At 39.6% G+C, this 19,470-nt stretch overlaps 1 protein-coding gene across 1 annotated transcript in view; it reads right to left on the bottom strand.

Moving 5' to 3' along the window:
* Positions 1 to 19,470, bottom strand: part of ADAMTS12 (ADAM metallopeptidase with thrombospondin type 1 motif 12) — a 307,211-nt gene that overhangs the window by 100,707 nt on the left and 187,034 nt on the right. Inside the window, exons 8-12 of the mRNA XM_042903184.1 lie at positions 12,393 to 12,536; positions 11,670 to 11,814; positions 6,664 to 6,756; positions 5,098 to 5,243; positions 290 to 459 (exon numbers count right to left, since the gene is read on the bottom strand). Of these exons, the coding sequence (XP_042759118.1) occupies positions 290 to 459; positions 5,098 to 5,243; positions 6,664 to 6,756; positions 11,670 to 11,814; positions 12,393 to 12,536 (698 nt within the window). The remainder of the gene's footprint in view (positions 1 to 289; positions 460 to 5,097; positions 5,244 to 6,663; positions 6,757 to 11,669; positions 11,815 to 12,392; positions 12,537 to 19,470) is intronic.

The following is a 19,470-nucleotide window of genomic DNA, read 5'->3' as shown; positions in this document are numbered from 1 at the left end:
ATCAAGTACTTTCATTGATTGCTTAGCTGCACCATGTTTTGAAGGGAGCCACCATGTTTGATAAGCTTCTCTTTTATCTCCCCCAGAGCTCAGCACAGAGTTGGATATATTCAGCTTTCAACATTTGCTGATCAACCTAAGCAGGTCGTGTTTCCATTTTCAGAAGTATAAAACTCCTCATGGTACAATTCTCTCTTTATTGAACTTTGCAGGGCATCCCAGACATTCTGTGGTCTCCCTTGTGGTGGCTGCGGCCCTAGATCTGGAATATATTGTCATAGCTCCTTACCTGGATTAAAAACTGGAAACCAGTGGTAGAATTCATTCTTGTAGGGAACGGTGTCAAACTCACTGCACTGCATCTGCCGAAATGTTGGTGCATCTGGGCGACAGGGGTGGACATTGCACAAGCGATAGCGTTTTCTTTCTCCGGTGCAGTACTTCCCTCCAAACTTTGGTCTATGAATGAAACAGACAAATGGTTTTTTTAGTTTCCTTAAAGGCTAGCATTTTTCCTTAAACATCCCCTGGCATCTGGTCATGGCTGTTCTTTGCCAAACCATGTCCTGTTCTACCCTTACAACTCACCTTTTACATCAATTCTTCCAATTTCACACATTTTTTGGTTGTTGTTGTTGCCCATGACCATTGAGTCCCAGGTCTATAGTTGCCTAATTTGAAATACTGTGTGTATCTTTTTGACTTATATATCCTCCTGGCCTTCAAAACTCAAAATATATACTGAGAAGGGATACATCATATTCCCTCCAAAATCTGCTCCTTCCCTACTTCCTACTTAGCAAGTTTCAAGTGGTCAGATTTCAGAAGTCTCCATCCTTTGCCTTCCTTTGACCCCACTGTCCATCAGCCGCCCAATCATCAGCCATGTCTTTGTACTTGCTTCCTTCTCTTCGTTTCCACAGTCACCAAACTAATCTAATCCTTAACTCTATTCCTGTCTCCCCTCCACCCATCTTTTCCTTCACTCAATCTACTGTACACACATCTGGTAAATTTTCAGATTAATGTAATTATTTTAGTTTCTTGTTTCAACCCTTTTCACGGCACCCAATGACCACAGAATCAAGTCCAGCCTCTTCAGCTTAGTACTCAAGGCCCTCATGATCCTGACTTAATTCACCCTAACAATTACTTCGCACCCTCCCCTTCATTTGCATACTGTTCCAGTGAGGCAGGCTGACTTATTTTATGTTTCTTTTCTGTGCCTCTGGATAGACTTCCCCTCTGGTAAGTCTCTGAATATCTACATGCTACCTATGCTTTCAGGACCGAATAATGCTATGTCTCCATCATGAATTCTTCTTGGATTTCTGCCAGAAGTAGTCTCTTTCTCCTTTTCAGTGACACTTGATTGAACCTACTATCTACTTCCAGCACTTATCATTCTAAAACATAGCTCACTAATGATCCAATCCAAGTTCTATGTCATGTATGGTCTCTAAGTCATACTTTGAGTACAGAAGCCTCTTAAACATTCAATGAATGAATAAGTTAATCTTATTTTAGAATAGTGCCTGGGTGGCTCAGTTGGTTAAGTGTCCAACTCGATTTCAGCCCAGGTCATCATCTCACGATTTGTGGGTTCAAGCCCCGCATCGGGCTCTACACTGACAGTGCAGAACCTGCTTAGGATTCTCTCTCTGTTCCTCTCCTATTAACTCTCTCTCTCTCTCTCAAAAATAAATAGAAACATTAAAACATTAAAAAAATAATCCTTCTTAATCTTTTATTTCTTTTGCAATACACTTACGAGCAATAACAACCTTCCCATCAGGATCAATTATTTACTCAAAAACGGAGGAAGAAATATAAAAAAAGCTGCTGTCATAGAAGAGGAGGAACTCTCTGTCCTTTAAGAAAGTTCCAGACAGTCTACGTATGCCTTCTTATCTCCACCTCACTGCCTCTGAGATTAGGTATTGTGTCTGCTATTGCAGTGCAGCATAATGGGGTTAAATAGCCTGGGGTTTGAATTCTGCTTTACTTTGTATTTTAGTTAGATTATTTTGAACAAGTTACCTTAGCTTTTGTGTGTGTGTGTGTATGTGTGTATGTGTGTGTGTGTGTGTGTGTGTGTGTGTGTGTGTGTGTGAAATGAGCATGACAGTTCTTAACTCACATGATGGGAACACTGAGTGAGATAATGCACATATTTAGTAGAGTAGCTAACACAGGGTAAGAGCTCAGTAAATGACAGCATTTCTGGATTATTGTGAATAATAATCAACAAGTATTTATACAATACCATGTGCTCAACATCATTTTCAGGAAGAAGAGAGTACAAAAAAAGGGCAACCGATGCCGTGTCTCCTAGAAGCTTATAATCTTGCTGAGGAGAAAAAAAATATCATCTATATAATAAATGAGATAAAATTTAAGAGCAATTATGTATCCCTGACTGTAAATACAACGAGAGTTTAAAGAAGGGCGAGAACAGTGGAAATAAGACTGATTGGAAAGAATTCATGGAAGAATTGTCTTGGAGAATGTTCTTAAAGAATGCATGGAAGTGGCTTCTCAAAGCAATGGCAGAAAGCATGCCAAGTGAGCAGCCTAGATGAAATCACATTCTAAAGGCACAGGAAAGTAGGACATCTGCCTAAAGTGCCCAACTGATAGTGGGAGAGCCAAGATTTAAACCCTCATCTGCCTTAATCCACAGCCTGAGCCCTCATCCACTGTGTTATATTGCCTGACCATGCAATCTAGGGGGACAGAAACCTCAAGCCTTGGCATCTGGTTCATTTCTGGTTGCAGTTGTACTTCTCATGAAGTTCTTCTTGAACAACCATGAGGTTTTCTATACCTCCTTCCCCTCCTTTCTTAATGTGGTTTGGGTAGACTTCTGTTCCTTGAACATAAAAGAGCTTTGACCAAGGCAGTTCATAATCATTGACTCCATGTTGAAGGTTCTAAGAATTGTCCATGATATTAGATTGGTTTTCTATTCATGATGATGGAGTGATACTCTATGACTTAGCACCTCTCCAGTTCGTACCATCCAACAAACATCACTAAGAGCCTTTTACAAACCCAGCTGTCTTCTCACTAGGTATCTGACCAACATCAAGGATCCAGTCTCAATGTCCACTAGTCATGCTCTGACCTGAATCTGTGACCATGTTTCCATTGTCATTGTTTTCAATAAACTTAAGCAAACCAGCTACTGAGATCAAACATGGTCACTCACCTGAGGAGACTCTATGACAAATTATGGTCTCTAAGATGGGGGTTAGAGCCATTTTCCCCATTAAGCCAAGTTAGAGATTCATCCTATAGTCCCTCAACAAAGATGTCCCTTTCTGACAACCACAGATCACCAACCATCCAACCAAGAGGCTACAGATGAGTGGTTGCTGAAAACAGAGCACTGACAATAGGTCCCAGAGCAAATTGCCTGCATTTCCTCATCTTTACAATGGAAATCACAATGAAGATTTTCTGTAAAAATAAAGTACTCCATTCCTGGTTTTGATTTTTTGAAGTCACAGAAATTTGCATTTAAACAAAAGCAACTTCAGGGTACCTGGATGACTCAGTCAGTTGAGAGTCCGACTCTTGATTTTGGCTCAGGTCAGGATCTCATGGTTTGTGAGTTTGAGACCCATATTGGGCTCCTCACTGACTATGTATAGCCTGTTTGGGATTCTCTTTCTCTCCCTCTCTCTCTGTCCTTCCCACACACTCTCTCTTAAAATAAATAAATAAACTTAAAAAATTTAAATAAAAGCAACTTTTATCAAAGAGTAAGATTTAAGAAAAATTTTATCCAAGTTCCTCAAATATATACTTTTATGTGTGGTAAACAATAAAGATATCATAATAACTACTATAATATATACCATTTACTGACAGTTTAATGTAGTAGGTATTGCATTAATGTCTTTATTTATATTAACTTAATCCTTAGGAGAAATTTGTTACATATATTTATTAAATTTATGCATATATACATACAGTAATATAATTACTAATAAAAAAGGACAAGTAATATTTGGAACTGAGATAATGAGGACACTGTAATCACATTTATAATTAGTCTTTTAAAAAGTGTGACTCTTACCCTTCAATACAGAATGAAATTCTAGGCAAAAGAAGCTTAATATATTTTTTACTTACCAGAGGCATCATATGTACACTTCTTAAAAATTTTACTTGGGGGGCGCCTGGGTGACTCAGTCGGTTAAGCGTCCGACTTTGGCTCGGGTCATGATCTAACAGTTTGTGAGTTTGAGCCCCATGTCGGGCCCTGTGCTGACAGCTCAGAGCCTGGAACCTGCTTCGGATTCTGTGTCTCCCTCTCTCTCTGCCCCACTCCCACTCACACTCTGTCTCTGTCTCTCAAAAATGAATAAACATTAAAAAAAATTTTTTAAAAATTTACTTGGGAACTAGTATACCAAGAAATAATGAAGTTAAGAATGTAATATATGTTTGGAAAACAAGGGAATTTAAATGTAATTCATATATAGTATCATTATACAAATTTAAAATTTGAAAGGGTTAAGCACTTTAATTAAAAAATTGAAAGCTGCTTTGTGAAATAACTTCTATGGAGCCTTTAACAGGCTAATATGGAAGTCTATGGTTATAAAATCCTTATCTAAAACATTAAAAATAATTATCTTAAAAAATGTACTATTTTATTAGTTACTTAAGGGAAGAAAATTATTTTTCTAAAATTAAGCATTCATTATGATTGGAAAAGAGCTACAATCTTATTAGCAAAATTGAGTATAAGTAATCTCTCAGAGATAGAGTGATGTTATCTAGAAGGATTTAATTGCATAATCTCCTAGGACCTTTCACATAGATGATACTTTTGAAAATGTGCTTATTTCTCCAAATGATGGAATCAGCTTACTTATCCAAGTGCTAGTAAGAACCCAGTGTCTCACCAAAATAAAACAAAACAGAACCAGTTTTCTTCCACTCTCTAAGAATCTTCTGGTTCCCTTTTGTCTTTAGGAACCCATTTTATTTCCCTTAAGAGTCTTGGGGGTCACTGACATCATGCTATCCAAGATTGGTCTCAGCACTCCCGGAAGGAAGGGAAATATTTTTGGTTAGACTTACTCAGGGTTGTTGCAGAGCCTCTCTGCACTCTGGGCTCCAGCCCCACAGGTCCTAGAACAGTGGGACCAGGGTGACCAGCGGCCCCAGCCTCCAGCAATGCTCGCTGGTTTCTTCCCTACTGTGATACATTTGCCAGCCATACACCACTAAAAAGGGAAGAGACAGGACAGGCATACATCACAAAGGTTCCCATTGCGAGCTGAGCCAAGAACCCCAGAAGTCGAAACCCAATTCTCCCTGAGCAAGCAGGCTTCCTGTGGTCACACATCATATGGAGAACAAAGAGCTCACAAAAAATTTCCCCAAGAATCTTGAGTTTTTGAATCAGAGAATGTCAGAAATTGAATGGAACTTTACGGTGTCCTATTGTAGCTAGCCAATGCTACTCAATGTTACTCAAAGTGCATGCCAGAATGTAAGTCCACACACCTCCTCCTTCACTGAGAAAGTCTTGTTATGAAAAGCAGCTCAGTATGCTTAGGAACACAGTTGCTTTGTAATGTAATTGATTGACCTTCTGCTGCAAGTCCCTTATCTTGTTACAGACCATAAACAAACATTTTGCAGACTGACACTGTGGTTAACACTTCTCCATGTCCTCTATGGGTATTTAGTGTTCACAGCAGAGAACTCATACTCTTGCAAAAATCCACTCATTGTCAAAAACAAAAACAAAGACACTAGTTGAAGTGCTTTCTAATATCAAGAACAATTTTTGCTTTCCTGTAACTCGATTATTTCCAGTTCTAGCATTTCAAGTGGCTCAGAAAAAATTCCGTCCTCTCTCTTCAAGGCAATCCTTCAACAACTATCAGTTTAGGAAGGTGAACATACAAAAAAGAAACAAAAGAAAATGCGATTTGGTTGTTAGATGATTTGGGCATATTTTATCTGCTGCCCCCTTTTCCTCATTATTTCTGGTCACTGTGTGTTGTGACCAAGTTCTATAATTTCAGTGATGGGTCTGATGCCACTCAAGCTGCATAAAGATACCCAGTAAATGCCTAAATCTTGGGCTCACAACAAACACAACTGATTTTGGTGAGCAGCACATATTACCCTGTTCTCAAGCAGTCTGGAAGATTTCTAGCATCTGAATTCTTGGGTGTCTGGCTTTCCTGCTTAGTTAAATGGGAAGAACTCCAAGAAATGCAGTCAAATGAGATGATGAAAATGAAGAAAACCAGTGGCCCAAATCCAGCATCTTTGGAAGGAAGAAGCCACTGGCTTGCCTTCTCAATTTTAAAATGGGGGGGGGGGGGCGGATTCCAAATGAAGGCTGATCATAAGCTCAGCAGATGTTATTGACCACAAATTCCACCGAAGTTCATCAGGGAAATTTGGGATGGATGTTTTGCAAGTGAAGTGTAGAACTGGGTCTCAGCCCTCTCTCCTCCATCGTCTCCAGTGAAGGCTCAAAAGACATCATGGAAATAAGATCCTTTCCTCTGGCTAGTCTGACTGTGTGACCTCCATTCACCCAGACAGCTGCTCTCCAGGGCCCTCTCCCTACTCCTCCCAAGAACCCACCACCCTCCCACCTTCCTTCCTCAGCCTGCCAATCACCTTCTTCTCACCACATCGTGTCCCATCTGCAGCAGCGTCCAGCTTAGAGCGACAAAAGCCTTTCACTGAGCACCACAGAGTCTGGCAGACATTCTGGAAAACAAATGTGAAACTGTACTTTTTGCATTTTCAAAACTTGCACAAAAGCATTTCTGCAATGATGGTGAACTATACACTCAAGTCACCCACAAACTTAAAATAGTGCTACTGTTGTTAGTGAGGAAGAGTGATAAAAAGTGATCATTCGAGAACTCTCAATTCAAACTTAATTCGGATTTTGTCATCATTCACAAACACTGGTACGGTCTACTAAGTGATAAGAAAACAGGAGATAAAACACATTTCCTAAGAGTTGAGACTAATTTCTATAGGGGTGACACAGTCTCACTGACCTCAGGCAGAGTAACTGGTGACATTGGCCATGAAAGGCCAGCGCAAACTATGAATGAAGGAATCTGATAACAAACAGCTGGTGGTTATAACTTGAGCCTGCTCACTGAAAGCAATGGAAACTATTCCACCTACAAACCTAAGCTTATTTACTTATTACTCAGAGTAGCCAGCTTGTTTTATCCTCCAGGGAGTGAAATGAGTCTCCTCCTGGAGGAGGAAGAAGGGAAGGTTGAAAGATTCTTACATGCCATCAGAAATGGCTCTACTGCTCCTATCCAACTTTTAGCCTTTCTTCTATCCACTGGTCATCCATAATTCCATCTACTTAATTTTGCTCTAGAGTCACTGTGTTTTAAAATAAGATTTCAAGTATTTTTTTTTTTAACAATTTTAGAACATTCTCAATCGTTCTCTCTCTAAACTTTGCCTTTCCTTAATTACCACTATTCTCTCCTTCTGGAACTCTTGTCAGTGATGAGCCTTCCCATTCTGTCCTTTGTGTCTTAACTTCACTTTTATATTTTTTAACTCTCAATTTTCTTACATATGAAAGCTGAGAAAGTCTGGATTTCTATCAGGAAAAGACTAGCTTCTCCATCACACAGCTCTGAAAATACTTAAGTGACATGGGAAGTAGTTTTTTCAGCTCTAATTTCCAAATCTGCTGTTTAACCCAAACACGGAATTTAAAATCAATGATCATATTTTTCATTTCTAGAAGTTGTAATTATTTTTCATGTCTACCTTACAATTATCTTATAGTGTATTTTTCCTTTTCTCATATGTAGTTCTTCTTTACGTATTAATTTTATTATCCTTACCTGAAATACTTAACCATAGTTCTTGAGGGTTTATGATCTCTCCCCCACTTAGCTATAGATGGTTTTAAATTTTGAATTAGAAGCTGGTGAATTCATCTAATCAGAAGCTTTATCTATTGGATTTTTGTGCATCTTTAGCTGAGCATTGGTTTCTCCAGGGCAGGTTTTTAATCTTTGCTTCTACCAGGCATCCCATAGTTTTTTGAGATCAGAAATATGTTTATCTTATATTTTTTTGGCATGGGGGTTCTCCAGCCACACAAAAGTATACATTTGAACTCTGAATCCGTATGAGGCTGGCCTATGGTAAAGTATTTTCTAGTGAGATGGTTATCCACCAGCATCACTCCCCCCTCAAAACGCAAGCTGAGATAAGAGAAGCTTCTCTGCCATCTACCTTTGCTGGCGGTGGTTTCTTCTAGCCCCCTGTCTCATTGAGGCATAGCTCCTCCAGGCCCCCAGCTTCAGGAGGGGTCTCAGTTCCAGCTCCCTGCTCTGCTCCATGTGAAGACGTCATCATCTGTTGCCAATGGATGTTAAAATCAAGGCCCTTTGATTTTTCTCTGCATCAGCCTCAGTGTGCTTATCATTCCCTTTTAGTTTTTTCTCCCTGAGGATTTTTTTTAAAGCTTTCTTATAAGTTCATTATGCATTCATAAAGAATGATGTGCTGGGTAAAGAGTACCCAAGAACTCCCTGTACTATTTTTCTAACTTTTTTTGAGTTGCAAGCTTTCAAGATAAAAAAAAAAAAAGTTATAATAAAAGAGGATGAAGCTGTATTCTCTGGTATTTTAGGTGTTTTTTGTTTTTTTTTTTTTTAATTTAAAAGGATTAGGTTATCTTGGCTGCAATATGCAGGGATCTGAAGTCTTCATTCATTTATCTCAAGCCTTCACTCTATTATCCATTTATCTATGTCCTAGGCCCTGCTAAATGTGAGGAATGAAAGCTCCCTCAGAGAGCTTACATAAAGTAGGGGAGGGTACAGACAACTAGAAAGCAGCTACAGGGGTGCCTGGGTGGCTCAGTTGGTTAAGCGCCTGACTTTGGCTCAGGTCATGATCTCATGGTTCCTGTGTTTGAACCCCATGTGGAGCTCTAACCTGACAGCTCAGAGCTGAGAGCTGCTTCCGATTCACTATCTCCCTCACTCTCTGCCCTTCCCCCATTCATACTCTGTCTCTCTCTCAAAAATAAATAAACATTAAAAAAAATATTTTTAAGCAACTACAATATAGTCTAACAAAGTCTTTGTTCAAGAAAATACAGAATAAAATGTGAAATGATATTTAAGCTGATACCTAAAGGATGAATAGGAGGGGTGGTGCACAGGAACCAGAGCTCTGGAGGTGGTAGAGAACGCACAGCACTTTCAGGGAATGAGATTGTTTGGTATATGAATAAACGCAGAGTATAAAACAGTAACTGACCAGAGATAGCCAGAGTGGTCTGTTTCTAGTAAACCACAGGATACCCTGAAAACTCCTTACCTTTGTAAAACATATAAAATTGTGGATAAAATATTTTAAATATTTTAAATGCATTCCTGAGTTGGCAAGAAAGTAAGAGATATCCTCAGAGGCTAAACATGTAGCAGACATGTTGAGCATCTAGAGATACAAACCTGGCACTTAGATTATAATTTTAATGGTCACCTGAGTACTGGTGACAATGACCTGGGCCTGTGTAGCATGGGAAGTTGGACTGGAGACCTCAGAAAGACCATAACCCCAAAGGACTAGCTCTTGCGTGAAAGGATGGACTAAAAGAAACCTGGGGACACAGCCGAAAAATTTGTCTGTTTTGACCCTAACTCTAGAAGAAATAGTAAATGTTACCCCTGAGATTTTGTAACCATGACCCATGTAGTTGCATAACATCCAACCGATAATTTATTTTAACTAATCCCAAATCCTCTCTGCAAGAATATGAGCCTTAAGGAATAACCTGATATGAAGTTTCACAACCAAGAACTCACAATAAAACAAAAATCAAGAAAAGGAAATAATCTATAATAAGCAAGACATAGAAGAAATCCCAAATAGGAAAAATAGACCCACGTAGACTCTGGACATTGGAATTATCCAACATGAACTGCAAAATAAATGTCTCAAATATGATTAAAAAACAAAAGATCATATTGAAAGCCTGAATTAGAAACAAGAAACTATAACAGTTAGAGAAAACTTAGAAAAATAACCAACAGACTGTCACAAGTAAAAAAAAAAATACCATCAATGAAATTAAAATTTCAATAGAAAGGTTAAAAAGAGAAGTAGATGTGTCTGAAGAGAGAACTCGTGAGTCAAAAGAAAAAGAAATCACACAAACTGCAGAGACAAAAAATATGAAGGCAGGATCCCAAGATATGGAAGATTAGTGATTAAGACCAACATACATGCAACTGGAATTCTAGGTTAGAGAATAGAGAATCAAAACAATATTGTAAGAGATAAGGCCAAAGAACAAGAGATAGGATGATTCCTGAGGCCCTTTTGAAGCCATTTTAGAGAATTTAAACTTAATTGTAGGAAATGGGGAGACTGAAATATTTTATTGAGAGGAACACAATCCAATTTCCATTTATAAAGGTCATTTTGGCTGTATTTGGGGAGATGGATTAGAGTTGAGGGAGGTAGTTCAACTCCAGGAAAGGAGACCCATCAAAGACCTACTTCAGCCACCTAGGAATAGATGGATTTTTTTTAGAGATATTTAGGAAGTAGAATTGGCATAACTTGGTAACCATTTAGGAGTGAGGCGTGAGGGATTTCTGTCCCAACTTTCCCTTCTCTATTGAGTCTTGCCCATTCTGTTTAAGCACAGTTATTTACTTCCTCTTCAAAGGTCTTTTTACATGTCTCTTTTTGTGTTATCTCATTGTATTGAAATTGTTTTGTCTGCTTCCTCCACCAGAGCACAAGCTCCTTAAGGTGAGAGAGAATTTATTCCATTAATTTTTGAGGGCTTATTTTTTACCTTTTATTCACTAACAGCACAGAATCTGGGGACAGTTAAATGCATCTTGCCTTGCCCATGTCTATGTGTTAACACTGGTAACTTCACACGACAAGGGATGCACTCAGAGAATAGGTAAGGTTCAGATCACAAAGGAATGCCACACATAGGAGCTGGGGCTTTATGCCATGGTCAATGAACCCTAACAGTGGAGCAGAGCCATGGTTAGTTCCATGTTTTTTTGAAATAACCTGAGCAACAATTTGAATGGAGGAGAGACTGGGTAGGAGGTAATTACAGTTGCAAGGAGAGAAGATGAGAGACTGAATCAAAACAGTACAGTGGGAATGAAGACGACAGGACAAAGCCACAAACTCTTTAGGAGGTTAAATGTCAGGGCTTGATTTACTAGATGGATAATAAAAATAAAGGAGATGAATGAATTGGGATGAATCTAATTCCTACTTGGCATCTGGGGTTTCTCTACACCAGATGGGAAATTCAGGAAAGGGAACAACTTTAGGTTGCTACAGAGTCTGCAGGTGTACAATCGCCGTGATTCCTGAAAATCACTACAAAATTTTCTTCACCACCACCCACTTGCACAGGATTGCTATCTCCATAGAATACCAAGGAGGCTGGGTCAAGGAATGTAAATGACCCCCAACTTCACACCTTCTGCCTTACAAACACTTTGCCATGAACAGAAGGTTTCCATTTCTGTGTCTGGCTCTTCAGATTACCAAATAGTTCCCTGGCCCTTCCTTCAGCATGCTAGAGCCCTTAAACTCCATGCACAGCCACCAGATGCACAAAGATACCCAACACTTACTTCTACTTCCTGGCAGAAGGTGGCATTGGGGCCATACTGCAGCTGGCATTGATGATGAACATCATAGATCACTCCAGGAGCAATGACCTTGGACTTCAAGCCTTTCTTCTGGGGCATGTCATCGAGACAGAACCCCCAGCCTCGACTAAAATGAAAACAAGTTAACAGAAATGAGAACAGTTGCTTATGATCTCCTTCGTCTTTAGTCTTTCATTCAACAGAAACTTCCATCCCTGTAGTTTACTCTTTGTCCTTCAAGACAGCTTTATTTCCACAAGGCACAGAACCCTCTAGGCCCAAGATGGGAATGGCCTAAAAGGAACTGCAAATCACACCCCACACGATTACTTCAGGTATGGGCCAGGAAATACAAGCAGTAGAACAGTAGTAAATCATCAGAGGGATTTCCATGATCACTTATAACATAAGTCCTAGTTGTGCCGGCCAGTTTCCAGGGACTTAACACACACTCAGATCATAAAGAGTCACCGTGAGCAGAAGCAAGCAAGGGGATAGGATGTTCACCTGGCTGTGGCTGGAAGGCAGGACCCACCTACATCTCAGGGTCAGAAAGCAGAAGTGAAATCCACCCCTTCTGATGCCACCTGATACTATGACCTGTGAGAGGCACTGAGATTTTCCAGGGCCCGGGCAAAAAACTCAGACTGACTTCCAGTTTAAGGAGACCCAAGTGCAGCTGTCCTGAAAGGCGCTGTCACTTACTCCAGGAAGCGGGTGATATACTCCTTGCTGCACTTGGACCACGTCAGTGGGGTGGGATTGTACTGGAGCTGGCGGGACATGATGTATGGGTGCCTGCCCACGGGCTCACAGTCATTTTCCTTCCCGTCATGCTGGATGCCGAAGCTGCAGGAGGGCACAAAGCACAAGAACATTAAGGAGGCTGGCATGAAATAGAAAACCACAGTTTCTCCAAGGTGAAAATAACCCACCGAGAGCCACTTTTGTACAGAATGCATGTGTTTACCAAGGGGGACTGTGAAGGTGGAGAGGGATATTTTGAGCACGTCTTGGCCTCAAATATGCAACCATGGGAACCATGCAGCCAATTCCAAAACTTCTCTTTGGCTAGAAGCTCCCAGTTTGGCTTTCTAGGAGTCTGGAGTCAGGAGGGTAAACCCTGCCTTCAGCAATCTTCTGCCTCCTGCTTTAGTAACCACAGCTCAAAACCCCCAAACCTTCATCCTCCCTTTTCATCATCATTTGAGGAAGAGCATGAAAGGGTAAGCTTATGGGAGACTTTGTCAAAGGCCACAAGCTGTGAGTGACTAGATTTCTTTCGAGTCTTGTCATGGGAGTTCTCCAGTATCTGAGACATCTGGGAGACTTCACAGCCCAGTGATTAGAGCAGGGTTTTTGAAGACAGATGATCTGGACTCGCATTCCAGTTCTGTCACTTCGTGATCTGGGAGTTACTGAAATGGGTTCAGCTTCAGTTTCCTCTCCTGGAAAGTGCAGAGGTCTTCACTGTGCTAGGGTCAGATCTGAATGGATGAGTCTGAAAACCACTTGGCAAGTGCCTGGCATATAATAAGGGCTCTGTGAATGACAGGAATCCCTTATTGTTGCTTTTATCCTTGTCTAGCTTATTTCCCTTTTCTAGATGAGGAAGCTCAGAGTTTGAGACTTTTCGAAAGTCCCACAGCTAGTTAGTGGCAAGAGTAGGTCTGCAGCTTGCCCTGCTGTTGTAGTGTTCTTACCCAGGCCTTGCTCAGCCTGCTCCCTGGTCCTCCCACTGCCAGGGCTGACCAGGTAAAGCAGCCCTGAATGACCCAGAAGAGCTTGTCCGGCATGGCAGGGGTGCCTGGGTTGGAAGCAGACTCAGAAGTCCGTTTATAAGTTGAGTCCTCAGGATCAGCCCAATATGCCATCAGAGGTCCCCACAAGAACTCTGTCCACTGGGATCTGCTTACAACAGGCATACTTGCAACCCAGAGATGTTGGCTCAACTCTCCAAATCTGAACAGGGGAAAGTAGGACCTTTTACTCGGCTAGTGAAATTCAGCCCATCTGACAGGGAAGCTCATATGCAACTTTACTAAAATCTCCTGATCAACATTAGTGACTCTTACAGAAAATAGTCTCTGGGGGCTTTAGAGATTTCTTGTATTTTGCTTAATGCATTATGATGTTATCAACTTACTTACAGACTCCGATCACATTCCACATGAATACAAAATTCACAAAGGACTCAGAGAATTAATCTGCAAAACTCTTATCACCCAGCCACAAAGAATGCGATTCAATGAAAGCTTTCTTCCCAAGCAGGTCTTCCCTATGCTGTTGCAAATCCATTCTTATCTAGCTTGTGAAGTACTCCACAAGTTCACCTGCGGAATAATTAGTAAGAACCCTAAACTGCAAGCATGGTTCAAAAATATGCATGAATCATGGTTTTTCCAGCACTGGATATTCTAATACAAGAAGACATATTGCTGGATCTTATACACAGGGGCGATTCACACCTACACTCAAAATATATCAGTTCCCCCGAAGCTCATTTTGTTCCATCTAAAGTTTCTAACGCATTAGGATTTCCCCCCTCCAGCTTCATCACCCCTCTCTTCCCCCATCTTATGAGATAAAAGCAGTGCTACTGAAAATGTCCCTCTGGACTGTGTCTACTAGGTCTAAATGGGTGGAATGCTCCTGCCACATGGGAACAGAGGGTCAATGAGAAGTGAAGGCCAAGGAAAGCACATGGGGTCATAGGGATGGAAGGTTTGCCTCCAGGAAGTTACTTTCTAGCAGATGGGATGGACACTGAAGAGCAATTTGGAGGACAGAGCCGTCTACAGGCTCAAACAACTTCCTGGGCTGTTGGATTGGCCTGCTTTACCTCATGCTTCAGTTTCAACCCCTGTTACATGAGTTTGCCAAATTACAGATGTGAAATAGCAATTAATTCATTACCTGGGTTTCGGGGTATCCTTTGATGGAAAAGATCCATTCCTTGCCTTTTATTATTCATTTTTTAAGTATAGTTAACACAATGTGACATTAGTTTCAAGTATCCAACGTAGTCATTTGACAGGTTTATACTTACGCTGTGTTCACAAGTGTAGCTATACCATCAGCTGTCCTGATAACAACGCTATTACAATATCATTGATTCTATTACTTATGTGCTGCCTTTCATTCCTGTGATTTATTATTCATTTTATGGTGGAGAAGTAATGGCAGAGAACAAAAACCTCAAAAATATGATTGTGAGCTTTTAAAACCCATTTAGGGAATACCAATTTCACATATTTAACATGCAAAGGTCTGTAATGAAATATATCATGATCTAGAAGCAGGGGAGATATACTGGGTGAATGTTGCCTTTTAAGTGTTCATCTATATTGTTATATTTTCATTACTTAAAAGTGAAGGATGCTAGGTCTCAAATAAGTTTTTCAATTTCCTCTGGGGATTGTACCTTCATTGTTGGGCACTTACATAAGGAGTCTGATAAAGGTGGTGAGAGACTTCAGGTATAAATGGCTGATATAATCCAGGGTCTTCAGGAATGGATTTTCAAAAAGTTTTCTCTCAAAATAAAAGTGAAATTATTCACATAAGGCCATAGCACAAGTTAGTTAACTTTACTTTCTATTTTGCATCACACATAATCAGTAATGAAACAAACATGTTTCCAAGAAACAATGGGTTATCTTTGTTATTAATCTTTGAGTGTCTTTTTGGGATACTGGTTTATCAGTTTTGTTTTGTTCATTCTTGGAATGCTGCAGCCATTTCATTAATCTGCCCAGTGTTTCTCAGTTTGGTCCACAATTAGGACTATATAGCTAAAGAAAGAACTAAATACCCCAGAAGTATCTTTTACTATGAGCAAAAGTTTCTTAGGAAGCCCTTAAAGTCTTCTTTCATTTGGTTTTGTTTTGCTCAAGTATTTTTCTATCACTCAAACTCAAGCTTATGTGTTCCTTCAACTTTCTCTTTTTTATCAGTGACTCTAAACTTGTTTGGGGGGGGGGCATTTAAAAGATGCTGTTTTAACACAAATCAAAAGCACAATGAGATATCACTTAACTCTGGTCAGAATGTCTAGAATCAAAAAGATAAGATTCTCACCACTGGTAAGAATGTAGAGAAAAAGGAACCCTTATGCACTGTTGGTGGGAATGCAAATTGGTACAGCCACTGTGGAAAACAGTATGGAAGTTCATCAAACAATTAAAAAGAGAAATACCATGTGATCCAGTAATTCCACTACTAGGTATTTATCCAAAGAAATTGAAAACACTAATTCAAAAAGATACATACTTCTATGTTCACTACAGCATTATTTACAATAGCCAGGATATGGAAGCAACCTAAGTGTCCATCGATAGATGAATGGATGAAGAAGATGTGGTGTGTGTGTATATATATATATATATATACACACACAATGGAATATTAGTCATTAAAGGATGAAATCTTGCCATTTGCAACAACATGGATGGACCTAGAGGGTATTATGCTAAGTGAAATAAGTCAGACTGAAAAAGAAAAATACCATATGATCTCATTCTTATGTGGAATCTAAAACACAAATGAATAAACAAACAAACAAAAAGCAGAATCAGACGTGTAAATACAGAGAACAAACTGGTGGTTGCCAGAGGGCAGGAGTATGGAGGGTGAGCGATACAGGTAAAAATGGGTGAAGGGGAGTGGCGCATACAGACTTCCAGTTATGGAATTAATTAAGTCATGGGAATAAAAGGCACAACACAGGGAATACAGTCAATGATACCGTAACAGGGTTGTATGTTGACAGATATACTATACTTGTGGTGAGCATAGCATAACCTATAGAGCAGCTGAATCACTGTGTTGTACACCTGAAACTAATGTAACATTGTGTGTCAACTATACTCAAATAAAAAAAAGATTAAATAAAAAAAGTCTTTATTTAGGTTATCTGTATATGTCCTGATGCCTTTTTTTTTTTAAATTAAACTTTTTATTTTGAGATTATTGCAGGTTCAGTTGCAGTTTTAAGAAATAAACAAAGCGGTCCCCTGTATCCATCACTCACCTTCCCCCCAATGGTAACACATTACAAAACTATAATCCAGTAGCACAGTTGGGGTATTGATGCTGAGACTGTCCAGACACAGAATATTATCATCACCACATGGATCCCTCATGTTGCAGTTATAGCCACACCCACTTCCTTCCCTCTCCCATTCCATCCTTAAACCCTGGCAGCCATATATACGTTCTCCATTTCTACAATTTTGACATTTCAATCACATACAGCATGTAACCTTTTGGGACTGGCTTTTTTTTCACAGAGCATAACTGTTTGAAGATTTATCAGGTCACTGTATGTATCAATGAAACAGTGAAAAAAACATGTTTCCAAGAAACAATGGGGTATCTTTCATTTTATTGCTAACTAGTATTCCATAATATGTGTCCATCCCAGTTTATGTAACCATTCACCCTGTTGGGTTGACACCACCCCTGGATTGTTTCTAGTTTGGGGCTATTAAGATTAAGCTTCTATAAACATTCACGTAAAGGTTTTTGTGTGAACATAAATCTTCCTTTCTCCAGGACAAATCTCAGGAGTACGACTGCTGGATCATACGCTAGTTGTAGATTTACAGCTTAAAAAACCGACAAACTACTCTCTACAGTGCCTGGACCTTTTTACTTTCTCACCAGCAATGTCTGAATGATCCGATCCCTCTGCAACCTTGCCAGCATTTGGGGTCACCACTATTTTTTTAGTCATTCTGATTGTTGTGTGACATCTCATTGCGATTTCAATTTGCATTTCCCTGGTAGCTAATGATGTTGAATATAGTTTCAAGTGCTTATCTGCCACTTGTATGTCTTTTCTGGTGGAATTTCTCCTTTTTGCCCATTTTTTAATTGTACTGTTTGGGTTTTTTTACTATTGAGGTTTTTGTTTTGTTTACATTTATTTATTGATTTTGAGAAACAGCAAGAGTATGAGCAGGGGAGGGGCAGAGAGAGGGAGAGAGAATCCCAAGCAGGGGATTCAAACTCAGGAACTGTGGGATCATGACCTGAACTGAAATCAAGAGTTGGATCCTCAACCGACTGAGGCAACCAGGCGCCCTACAATTTGAGTTTTGACAGTTGCTTATATATTTTAGATGCTTAGTTCTACTGGACATATGGAGTATTCATTTCCTAGGTAGGTCATAAAAATTATTGTGAGCTTAGTGGCTTAAAATAACATAAACTTATTCTCTCACAGTCCTGGAGGACGGAAGTCTGAAATCAAGGTGTCAGCAGCACTCTGAACCCTTCAAAGTCTCCAGGGGAGAATTTCTGCTTGCCCCTTCCAGCTTCTGGTGGCTGCAGGCTTCCTGACTTGTGGCAGTACGACTCTAACTTCTGCCTCCATCTTTACATGGTCTTCTCTTTGATCTGTGTCCAAATCCCCCTCTCCAGTCATTGGGTTTAGGGCCCAACCTAAATCTAGGGTGATGTAGTTTCAAAATTATTAACTAATAACATCTGCAAAGATCCTATTTCCAAAACAGGTTACATTCTGAAGTTCATAGAAGCCTTGAATTTGTGAAGGGGAACACTATTAAAGCCACTACATAGGGCTTGCAAACATTTTCTCTTGGGCTGTGGCTTGTATTTTCATCCTCTTAAAAGAGTCAAAAGTTTTAATTTTGATGAGTCCAAGTTTTAAATGTTTCCTTTTATCGATTGTGCATTTGATGCCAAGTTTAGAAACTCTTTGCCTAGCCCTAGATACTTAAAATTTCCTATTTATGTCCCAAAAGTTTTTTAGTTTTACATTTTACATTTAAGTTTGTGTTCGACTTCAAGATCATTTTTGCATATGGTGTGAGACTTAAGTAGAGACTCTTTTTATATATTAAAAACCAACACGGGGCTTGATCTCACAACCCTGGGATCATGACCTGAGCTGAAACCAAGAGTCAGACACTCAACTGACTGAGCCACCCAGGCACCCCACACACAATCTTGATTACTGAAGCTGTATAATAAATTTTGAAATCTTGTAGCCTGATTCTTCTCATTTTATTATTCTTTTTCAAATTGTTTTGAAAACTTATTCTAGTTCCTCTGCCTTTCCATATACATTTTAGATTATTTTTTTCTATATCTCAAAAAGAATCGTGATGAGGGGTGCCTGGGTGGCTCAGTCGGTTAAGCGGCCGACTTCAGCTCAGGTCATGAGCTCGCGGTCCGTGAGTTCGAGCCCCACGTCGGGCTCTGTGCTGACAGCTCAGAGCCTGGAGCCTGTTTCAGATTCTGTGTCTCCCTCTCTCTGACCCTCCCCCATTCATGCTCTGTCTCTCTCTGTCTCAAAAATGAATAAACGTTAAAAAAAATTAAAAAAAAAAAGAATCGTGATGAAATTCTCATAGAAATATCATTAAACCTATATATTTATTTCAGAAGAATTTCATCTTTACTATGTTGAGTCTTCCAATTCATGACCATAATAGGTTTCTCCATCTATTAGGAGATCTCTATTTCTTTCCACAGTGTTGTGTAGTTTTCAGCATATGAGTCCTGTACATGTTTTGTAAGATTTAAATGTTTATAATAATTTTATACAAATATTTCATACTTCTGAGTGATTGTGAAAGGTACCACATTTTTAATTTCAGTGTTCACTCGTTCATTGTCTGTATATAAAAATGTGAGTGATTCTGTATGTTTATGTTGTATCCTGTGAGCTTATTCTAGTTTGTGTGTTTGCATAGATTCTTTGGGGTTTTGTACATATAAAATTATATTATCTGCAAATAGAGCTAGTTTTATA

The sequence above is a fragment of the Panthera leo genome, chromosome A1, assembly GCF_018350215.1.
Source record: "Panthera leo isolate Ple1 chromosome A1, P.leo_Ple1_pat1.1, whole genome shotgun sequence".
Taxonomy (NCBI): Eukaryota; Metazoa; Chordata; class Mammalia; order Carnivora; family Felidae; genus Panthera; species Panthera leo.
This window is presented reverse-complemented; position numbering and strand designations above follow the sequence as displayed.